This window comes from Cinclus cinclus, unplaced genomic scaffold (genome assembly GCF_963662255.1).
Source record: "Cinclus cinclus unplaced genomic scaffold, bCinCin1.1 SCAFFOLD_32, whole genome shotgun sequence".
Taxonomy (NCBI): Eukaryota; Metazoa; Chordata; class Aves; order Passeriformes; family Cinclidae; genus Cinclus; species Cinclus cinclus.
In genome coordinates, this window is record NW_026912098.1 from 2,766,794 (window position 1) to 2,777,713 (window position 10,920).

General features: G+C 56.7%; 1 protein-coding gene across 1 annotated transcript; it reads right to left on the reverse strand.

Annotated features, from left to right (window-relative positions):
* Nucleotides 1-6,912: 6,912 nt before the first annotated feature.
* On the reverse strand, nt 6,913-9,292 carry LOC134057314 (serine/threonine-protein kinase pim-1-like). The gene is given in 5 exon segments (XM_062514305.1): nt 6,913-7,019; nt 7,276-7,455; nt 8,096-8,462; nt 8,658-8,708; nt 8,792-9,292. Coding segments are annotated over 5 exon segments (1,206 nt in total).
* Nucleotides 9,293-10,920: the final 1,628 nt, after the last annotated feature.

Here is a 10,920-nt window from a genome sequence, read left to right on the forward strand (position 1 = left end):
GTGCCGGCCATGTCCTCAGTCTCTGCCATGTCAGCCTTTGCCCTGCCATCATTCATTGCAGTGTCAGAGCCCTCTGAGCACTCAGGTGAATTTGGGCTGACATCTGGCTCTGCCTGGAGCTCGGTCAGCCTGGAGTCAGGCTCAGCTGTGCCCTCTGTAGCTATGGTTCCGGTCTTCCTACGTCGAATGCGTAGGAACTTCTGGAACCTCTGCAGGAGAACAAAGGACAGGGAAGAGAGGCAAGTTCCATGCAATGCTCCAAGCGCTGTGCTGGGCTGAGCAGTGACAGCAGGCCCAGCCCAGGTAGGGATGGCTGCAGGTACCTTCAGTGTTGTGCGGAAGCGGCCACGGGTGGGTTCCTGCTCTTGTGTCCGGTCAGTGGCTGCTCCTGGGTAAGAGCGAGTGCAGCCAGAGCTGAGGGGCTGTGGGAGAGGCCAGAGAACACAGCCCAGCCCTGCGCTCCCCAGGCAGGGACAGCCCCGGGATGCCCCAGAGGATGGAGCACGGCTGCTGCGGGGTGTCTGCCCAGCCCCTCTTCTGTCCTGTCCCTGGCCATGTCCACAGTGGGTGGGATGGGATGGGATGGGATGGGATGGGATGGGATGGGATGGGATGGGATGGGATGGGATGGGATGGGATGGGATGGGATGGAGCCCAGCTGGCAGCAGCCATTAGCCCTGTGGCCCTGCTGTGCCACTCACCATCCTGCATTGGCTGGAACTGCTCCAGCTCCTCAGGTGGTTGTTCTGGGGTTACTCCAGGGCCTTTCTCTTTTTTCCCTCTGCAAACATTGAACAGGCTGAGAAATCTGCCCGCCATGTCAGAGTCTGGCCTCAGAGGCACCTTCTAGAGAGATGCCTTGGGAAAGCTGTGAGGCAACAAGTTGTGCAGTTGTGCCTTGAAGACACCCACGACAGAGTTGCCTCAGGATGGCTGCAGGACAGCAAGTCCTGCACTCTGCTCTGGAGGGCTCCTGCCACAAGGACAGGAGACTCCTCGTAAGCAATTCTGGTCACCAAGTCCCGCGGTCCGGCCGCGAGTGCACCTGCAAAAGAGAAGCCTCGGGAAGGCCACGGGCCACCAAGTCCCACAGCCTTGCCACGAGGTCACCTGCAGGAATAACGCCTCAGAAAAGCTCCGGGTCAGACACGAACGAGTGCGCTGTGTGGGGGCTCCTCACAGCACCGCTCCGGCGCGTCCTGTCCCGTCGCCTGCTCCGAGCACTGTGGTGTGGCTGTGTCACTGCCAGCTCCTATGTCAGCACAGGTCACAAAGGGTCCTTTGACACCGTGTCCCATTCCATGCCATGGTGACCGTGCTGCTTTGTGTCACAAAGGCCCTTGCACACACTGCCACCTGCCCTGGGGACACCCTCAGCCCACCCAAAGTTGCCCAGGTTGGAAGAAATCCCTCGCCCCAAGTGTTTAATGCAGCCTGACAGGATGTTTATGAGCAGCTCTAACCACCAGCAAACACTGCCCTGCTCTGCGGGCTCAGGGCAGCAGAAGGAGCCCCCAGGGCTGCTGACACAGCCGTAGCTGGAAGGGCACGGGGCCTTCCAGAGAAGCTGGCACAGCCTCCTTGGGGCACATCCCAACTGCTGGCCATCCTAAACCTGGGCGTCCAAAAGTTCCCTCTTGGTCAGCCCTTGTGGCCTAAAGCTTCAGCTGCTTTAGCTCCTGGGGCTAAGCTGCTCATGCTGAATGCGACAACTCAGAGAGAAGAATACAGTTCATCCAAATCCTTCTGGGACACTGAGAGGGGAGGCTGTGCAAACAGGAGCATGGTTTGCTGTCACCTCTCTGCCCTTCATGCCTTTCAGTACTTGGGAAGCTCAGCCAAGAGCTTTGTCCAAGGGTGCAATGAAGCAGCTGTTCCTGCTCCCAGCTCTGGCTCTTTCCTGTCTCTGACCTTGACTGGTTTTGTCCCTCTTGCTGTGCCCTCTGTTCCCCCTGTGCTCAGTGGCTGCTCCCCAGGACTGTGGAACTGGCACAAATCAAGGGCTCCAGCCCCTCCTTTCTCTGCCCTTGCAGCTGCCTGGTCACAGCAGCCTTTTCCATCTGGAAGCTCCACATGGAGAGGCAGTCCCCACCTCTGTTCCCTGCACAACCTCCAGGAGCCCAGGGCTGCCATCTCCAGTCCCTGCTGGCACTGAGGGCTCCCAGGTGCCCCAGGCTGCTGTGACACCACTGCACACGGCAGGGAACAGTGCCAGGGGCTGTGCTCAAAGTCAGGTCCATGTGCTGCTGCTGCTGCTGCTGCTGCTGCTGCTGTGGGTGTCGTTTGTCCAGCCGTGCCCCAGAGTCAGGGATCAGATGCAGGCACTGCTGCTGCTCCCTCGGGATCAGCCACAGTTTGGGTGTTGCTGTCAGTGCCAGCAGAAGCGGTGGCTGGAGCAGAGGGTGCTGACAGTGCCCCAAGCCCCGGGGCCAGAGGGGTCCCTGGGCTGGGGCTGGGAGCTGGGAGGGAGCTGCCCCTTGTTCTCCCTCTGCCCCACACAGAGCTGGGCCGGGCACAAGGGGGGCAGCCCAGCAAACAGGGAGCCTGCGAGTCCCTTCCAGCCCTGTCTGCTCAGAGCTTGGGCCTTGGAGCTGCAGGTGGACAAAGGCAGCTGCTCCTGGTCCCTCGCTGTGTCCCCGTGCTCAGCAGTGCTGCTCCATCAGTCTGTGCCCAGCAAGGGGGAAAAGCCTCAGCCCTGCAGGGCCAGGAGCTGCCGGGCTCTGCCTGAGCAGCTCAGCCAGCGGGAAGGAGCTGCTCCACACGGGAACCAGGAGCAAAGGACTGTAGCACCTCGTTCTTGGGCAGAGCCCCGATTCTCTGGGGGAATAGCAGAGCTGTTCTCATGCACTGCTGTGTCAGAGCTGCAGGTGCTGTGCCTGCAAACACAGGGCTTGAGATCTGCACAAGGATTCTGCAACTCGTGACTGGATCAGGATGTCACCAGTGCTAAACTCCAGTTTAGTCCAAAGCAACCACTCTGCATCTGATGCTGCTCTCTGCTACATTTTTTTTTCAGAGTATCCAGACAAAAGTAAACAGAGGAGGAGCCTACATTTTCATTGTTTATCAGAAATGCATCTCATTTTGCTGTACATTCCTTTCTTAGGATGTGTTCGCTGTGTTTAAAAAAAAAAAAAGTAAAAAAAAGAACAAAAAGAAAAGTGAAATTGTAGAGGAAAAAAAACCCAATGTGTAGTGAAAAATCTTCTGTAACTTTGGATTAATTAGTATCTGACCTTTTTTAAAAAGACAAGTAAATTATTTGCTTTATGAAAGTTCTGATGACATGGATCCATATTACTGAGCTCAGCATCCTTTTTTTAAAGATTTTGGGGTTTGATTGTAATATTAAGTCATTTTTAATTGTGGTTGAAGAAAGAGAAAATTGAAATATGGATTGTGCATGATTGTGTTTTGAGGGTAAAAAAACTGCAGTTTGAAACTGTAACCTCAAGTATTTAAAATTAATGTGATAACTCCAAATGGATTCGGTGAGAGCAGCTTTTCTATAGGATGTGCAGCATCAGAAAGACTTCATCATTGAGGTTGTGGGTGCTTTTATCTTTGTCCTGTGCCACTCTGGGATGTCATGAAACGGGACTTCACCTGCCACCAGCCACAGTCACCCTCTGACACTGCAGATCCTTGGACCTTGTGTCCCCAGAGCAGACACAAAGTATTTCTGCAGCTACCCCCTTGGCACAAATCTACCACAGCTGGGATTTTCCAAGTCTCATGTCTCCATTGTGCCATATTCCTCAATTAATAGCAGCCCATCCCAATGAATCCAGCGATTTACGCAGATGTTTGTCAGCTCCACTTCCTGCCTAGAAATCCTGAAACTGCTCCCAAATGCTGCTGCCTTCAGCTCTTGGACACCTACTCACAAAGCTGGGGAACAAATCCCCTGTCCACTGCCTTACCAGGTGAGTTATGCCAAAGTTAGAGCTCTGTGGGAAATCTCTGCCCATCCCTATCCTTTTAATATATCCATACATGGGGGTGTGCATGGATGTGTATGGTATAGAAAGGAAGGGGTGTGCAAGCAACGTGACTGACACTTTCACTCTCCATGTTGGTCCCACAGGTACAAAGACAATATGGATAGCCTGGCACAGTCAGACCCTTCTGTCCATGGGTACAGAGACATCCCAGAGCCCCTGGCACAGACAGACCCTTCTGTCCATGGGTACAGAGACATCCCAGAACCCCAGGCACAGTCAGACCCTTCTGTCCATGGGAACAGAGACATCCCAGAGCCCCTGGCACAGACAGACCCTTCTGTCCATGGATACAGAGACATCCCAGAGCCCTTGTCACAGACAGACCCTTCTGTCCATGGATACAGAGACATCCCAGAGCCCCTGGCACAGTCAGACCCTTCTGTCCCTGGGAGCACAATGGGGGTGGGTGGGCAGTGAGTCCTGGACAGGAGCCAGACCTGTGTCCAGCCCTGCCAGGCCCTGCCAAGGCTCCATGCTGTCTCCTCTGGAATGGGAAAGCCCTTCAGCCTTGTCCCTGCCCAGAGGGGCAGTGCTGGCCTGGCAGCACAGGCTGTTTTCCCCACAGGCTGCAGGAGATGAGAACACAACACTTGCAAACACTGAGTGCAAGCCACAGCTCTGGGTGCTCCCCATGCACCTCAGCCCTGGTTCCACTGTCTGCCCCAGGTTTCAGGGGATGCAGTGGGAGCCCGGCTGGGCTCTGCCCTGGGGCCATCCTGCAGTGACAGCTCCAAACAGGGAGCATTCAGGTGCCACAGACAGCCAAGGCAGGGGTGGAGGGGAGCTGGTCCAGCCCAGCACTGCTCTGTGCTGTGCTCTGGGGCTGAGGCTCCCTGCACAGGGGACTGCACTGCTGTGCCAGAGGACACAAGCTTCAGCTTCAGCCTAACTGAGCTGGGTGGGTGGGCTGGGAAGAGTGGGGAGGCTCAAGGGGATGCACAGAGTTCATCCTGCGGGAAGGACGAGGAGAAGGGAGTGGCAACTCAGAAGTGAGGAGAGCTGAGAGCAGGAGAGCAGCTCTGAAGGACACTAAAATCTCACTGGACCTCTGAGACATTGCTGCTCTTCAGCCAGTGAAAGAATGAGTCCCTAATCCTGGAACTCAGTCTTCCTCGTGCTGAGGGGCGTCAAGGAAGGCAACAATGTGATGGAGACTGTGATGGGCTGGGAATTCACTGGGGGAAAGGAGGGAGCACTTGTGAAGTAAAAGGCAGGTGGGGGAGAGAACTGTTCAGAGAAGGACTGAGCTACAGCTTGAGCAGGCTGAAAAATATCATTTGGGGTCATCCCAGATTGATTTCATTTCAGAAGATATTGAACAAATTTACTTTTTGGGGGTTGTCATGTTTTCCCTTGGAGGTGTACACTCTGCAAACTTGAGCTGCGTTGCCAAAATGCTCAAGCAAGTCTCTGCTGCAGGTCACTCCATTTCTCCTTTGGCTGATGCCAGCCTGGTGCTGAGCTGCAGCAGAGCCCTGGCAGAGCCCAGAGCAGCCTCAGCATCCACAGGGCCCGGCTGCAAGGAGAGAAACCAGAAATTGCCCGTCAGCTGAAGGCTCCTGTGCCCCTTGTCCCAGCTGCCACGGTGCCCAGGCCATGCTGGCCGTGCCCAGAGCAGTGCCCATCACTGCTGCCTTGGGCAGCAGAGCAGGAGGGCAGGACATGTGCCCAGCCTGCAGCCAGCCATGGCACATCCACCTCCTCAGCAGCTGCCACAGCAGGATGCTCCTGTGCTCGCTGCCATCTCCCAAAAGCTCTCATCCCACCGTGACAAGAAGATGGGGACCCACCACATGCCATCGCTGCTGGAAGAAAAGCTGGTCCCAAGGGATGTCCTCAGCCTTCTCCAAGGGCACGGCCCATCCACGCCGCAGCTGGTCCCGAGCACTTCCTGATCCACACTGGAGCCCACCTGGAACACTTCCTTTAGAGAAAAAATCAACAAATTAATGAAAATAGATTACAGTCCAGAAGGGGAGAAAAGAAAAATGGTAAAAAATCTCATCTCTGTCAGGGGCTTGAGGAAGGCCCAACCCTAGATGCCAGGGAAAAAGCCACCCACCGGTGAGAGAAGCCCATGCTTTCTCCCTTTTCCCCTGCACTGGCCCCACAAGTCATGGTGATCCCAAAGCAAGCAAGGGCAGTGGAGCAGCCCAAGCCCTTCCTTGCCTGCCAAGGAAAGCAGCCATGCACAGTTCTGGAGTCCCACCTCACTCCCACCATGGGGCTTTGTTTGTGTCGTGCTGGCTGCCCCAGCCCGGGGCACGGTGGGTGCTGGGGGCTGTTGGCAGGGCCAGGAGCTGACTCCCATTTCGTACCCACCCCAGCCCATCCCCCTGGCCCTGCCAAAAAGCAGCTTGGCAGATGACAGAAGAATCAGTTTCATCCTCCCCAGCAAAGGGGGAACCTTTGCTTCCTGGCCAGGCTGTGCAATGCCCAAATCTGGGAGCATCCCCCTGGGTCTGGACTCATCTGTAAATTCGCCGTGGAGCCTGGCTTTGAAGAAGGTGCCAGAATCCAAGTCCATCTTCAGCTTGCCAGTGGCCAGGTGGAGGAAGAGGTTGTCATCCTTGATGTCATCCTCACTGTCTCCAGCAGCAGCAGCCCCACCTGCTACAGCTTCTCCAGGGGCTCCTTCTCCTTCCCTGGGGTGAGACCAGGCTCTCAGTGTTCTGCCCAGGGTCCAGCTGTCAGTGAACCAGGACAAGCCAAAGCAGCTCAGATGGTGGCCACCAGTGCTGGGCAGAGCAGCTCAAGGGCTGTGTGTTCCCACCTGATGACCCCTGTACAGTGACACAGGCAGGACAAAAAAGTCTGGGCTTCTTTGCTTCTGATTGCCAAGGCCTGTGTGCAACTGGAACTTACCAGAGCCCTGCATCCAAGTGTGCCTGTGGCTCTCTCCCTTCTTCTATGGCAGGTGAATTTGCTGCATCCAAGGGTCACAAAACAGGTCTTCTAATGAGGGCCTTTCCATGTGGAGCATGGATAAGCACCATCTGATCAGATCTTGGCACTCTGGACAGAGAAAGCAGAAACCACTGGTCAGTTGGAGGAGGCTCCAGTCTGCTTTGCCCCACTGTTCTCATGCTCAGGCTGTGCTGCATGTGCTCAGAGCTGGGCCTAAACCTTCCCATCAGTTCTTTGTTTTGGAGGAGAGCAGGAGAGCAGGACATGTGCCACCTCCTCAGCAGCTGCCAGAGCGGGATGCTGACGAGCCCACTGCTGTCTCCCAGCACTGGTATTCCCCCCGTGCCCATAGATGAGGATTCACCTTGAGAGACCTGTTGTGGCAGTGAGAGCTGATGGTTCCAGCTGATGTTCTGGCCTCTCCTGAAAGGGTGCTCCCCACAGACCATCTGGTGCAGCAGGATGCCCAGGGACCAGAGGGTAGCTGGCTTGCCATAGTACCAGCCAAAGTGGGTCCATTCTGTGGAGCTCTAGGACGGTGTTCCTATGGAATACAGATGGAGTTCATCAGGGGGATGCTGCTGCTCCCAGAGCCTGGCCCCAGAATCCTTGGGCATGCTAGGGCTGCACCAGTGGCACATGGTGTGACCCCTTGCCTCTGGCCAGCACCTGGGACTTGTGTACAAACTTGGGGTTGGAAAAGGAGCCACTGGTGCTGGAAGAGTGCAGCAGAAGCCCTGGCAAGGCCTGACCATGACAAGGAAAAACCCACTCCGTGGTGGAAAAAATCCATGTCTTCATCCTCCCTGCCTGCATTGCCCCAAAAGACATTATGAGGACAAGGCAAGCAATGTGAGCACAGTAGTGCAAGCCCTTTCTCACCTGCACACCAAAACAGCTGCTGCACAGGTTTGGACCCCCCCCACAACCCACTACCCCCACCCACGGGTGTTTTTGTCAGGCTGGCTGCCCCAGCCCCAGTCCTGGACACAGTGGCTGGCAAAAGCTGCCAGCAGGGCTGGAAGCTGGCCCCCCACCCACCCCAGTCAAAAGCAACTCAGATGAAGACTCAGTGCCATGACTGGCAGCAAAAAGGAGAGTCCCTGCTGCCACAGCCAGGCTGGGCCCTGAGATGTTGGGCCAGGAGATGCCGGGACCGGGAACACAGCCCTGTGTGGGCTCACCTGCAAAGTGAGTGTAGGCTGTGTCCTGCAGGTAGGTGCCACAGCCAAAGTCAATCAATTTTGCCTGCCCGGTGGCCAGGTCAAGCAGGATGTTCTCCCGTTTGATGTCCCTGTGCAGGACCCCACAGCTGGTGCAGTGCTGCACGGCCTCCAGCACCTGGCAGAACAGCTCCTGTGCCACCTCCTCTGACAGGAACCCCTGTGACCAAATGAAATGACGGAGGTCCTGACACCGCTCCAGGTGCTCCAGCACCATCAGGATGTTGTTGGGGAGCTCAAGCCACTCCAGCAGCTGGAGAACTCCAGGGAAGCCTGTGGACACCTTGTCCAGCAGCACGATCTCCAGTGGTGCGCTGGTGCCATCGGGCTGCAGGAGGACCACGATGCCGTCAGCAGGGCTGATGTTGTGCCAGGACTCGGGAAGCTCTCCCCCAGCACGGGATGCTCTGCTGGCCCCACACCCACTCTCCCTCCAGGCTCCTGGTGGCTTCCACCCTTCCGGGTCTCGACTCATCCCATCCCAGCACGCCCCAGCTTCTCCCTCTGGCCCCCGCTCACTCACCAGTTTGCCCCAGTGCTGGACGTGGTTCCATGGCACCCTTTTGATGGCCACCTGCAAGCCAAGGGCAGCAGCAGGCTGAGCTCCTCCTCCTCCTGCCTCCTCCTCCTCTGCCTGCCACTGATCCCACCACTCACCAGGGCACCGTCCGAGAGCCGAGTCACCGCCCAGGCGCTGCCAAAGCCGCCACACCCCAGCAGCAAACCGAGCTGGTACCGCTCCTTCGTGCCGTGCTGCGCCTCCCCTGCCAGCGAGACGCGGCTGTCAGCGCTCGGCCCGGGGCCAGACATGAGCCCTGAGCACCCCTCAGCCGCCCCGGGCCGGGCAGCCCCAGGTGTTCGCTCTTTGGAACGGGACAGCAGAGGCTCAGGGCCAGCGACCGCGCTGCCGAGCGGTGGAGCTCGGGCCTGGGAAAACGCAACACAGGCAGCAGGAGCAGCCGTGCCATGTGTGTGCTCCACGGGCCCGGGAGGAGCCAGGACCAAGACCAGGACCGTGGCCAGGGCACACCTTGGGGCCAGGGCCAGGGGCCGGGGTTGGGGTCGGGGCCCATGTTGGGGCCGGGGCCGGGTCCGGGGCCGGTGTCGGGACAGGCGGAGCCAAAGGGAGGCGATGCCGCTCCACGCACTGATGTCCATCCAGCAGCACCACCGCCAGTACAGCCAGAGCCGGGTGGAGGTGAGACCGTGCCGGGATGGATGGGGATGGGGAAAGGGATGGGAAAGCCCCGCCTGGGGCCAGGGCAGCCCGAGGGCATGGCCCGGCTCGGAACTGGGAGATGGAGACTGGGAGAGGAGGGGGACCCAGGGAAAGAGAGACCGAGAGAGGCTGTGGGACTGTGGGAGAGGGAGAGGAGAGCCAGAGGGTCGACAAAGTCGCTTCTGTCACTGCTGCTGCTGCTGCTGCTGCAACTGAAGCCCTGGGGCCGTTTGTCCCCATGTCTGTTTTTCTGTTGCCTTCTCGGCCCGTGCCAAGCCCTGCGTATGCCGGCGGCAGTCCCTGAACATTTTCTTCCCATGGAAAAAACATCTTTCAAGCACAGGCATTCATGGCCAAGACTGGGATTGTGCCTCCAAATTTCTGTATATATGCAAGGGTAGCTCCCAGACAAAAGCTGCCAGGACTATGTAGGTTACTTTGGTTTCCTGAGGGCCAGCTCTTATCTGCCTTTGAAACACTGGGGCTCCCTACTTTCCTTCCTCCAGAAAAGAATTTCTTGTCCTGATGCCCATGGACAAAATTGGCATTTGGCCTCCCAGATTTGGTCTATCCAAGGATATCTCCCAGACAAATGCTGCCAAGACAAACAGGTCTGGCTTGCCTTGGCCTCTGGTGACTGTCTCTCATCTTCCTTCAAACCCTTGGGTTCTGAGTTTTCTCTCCTATAGAAAGGAACCGTCCTTCTTGTCCAGGTGCCCATGGCCTCAAGCATGTGACCATTTGAGAGCAGTCAAAGGAGTGGACAAAGGAGTTCAGTGCTCAGTGGGCTGGAGACTGAGGACAGCAGAGGAGAGCCCTGGGAGGGATTGATGGGCAGTTTCAGAGGTGATGGATCTTTTGACAGAGAATATCCAGAGAAAGAAACAATTAATGCCAAGGGCAATTGTGGAGGCCCAGACTGGAAACAAGGAGAAAGGAATTTCTCTCCTAGAGCAGGGCTGAGGTGCACCACATCCCCCAGAAGGTGCCTGGGCCAGCCCAAGGCACAGGCATGTGCAGCAGCTGAAAGGTTCTTCTGACTTGGACTCCTGGAAGGGTTTGTGCAATCTCCTCCTAGGCCCTGAGGTTCAAGGGCTCAGCACCAAATGCACCACGGGGCTCATTGGGACCAAGGAACTCCTGACAAACCACGGCTCTGCCTTGATTTCCCTCTGGTCTGGTGCAGTTCATCAGGAAGGTTTTCTGCTGCACTTCAGGAGAAATATCCATTCCGATTTTAAAGGGTGTATTTTATTACTGCTCCTTTTAGAGCAGAGGTGACTGCAGCAATCTGTGGTTGATATTGATCCAGGGTCTCTCCTCAGCAGGTCTGGCCTGCTCAGAGAAGCTGTGCCTTGAGGTCTGACCCAGTGTGGACAACCTTGCTCCACATTCCCCAACCCCATCCTGCTGCCACCAGTTTTTGCCTAACTGGAACCTGGGGACAATTTGTCAGTCCTGTCCCTCAATGACTCTCATTAAAACTTCAAGAAATTTTGGAGTTTGAGTATGATTTTGACTTCTTCAGAAGTTTATTGAGCATTCTCTCAGGGAGTGAGTCTGATGT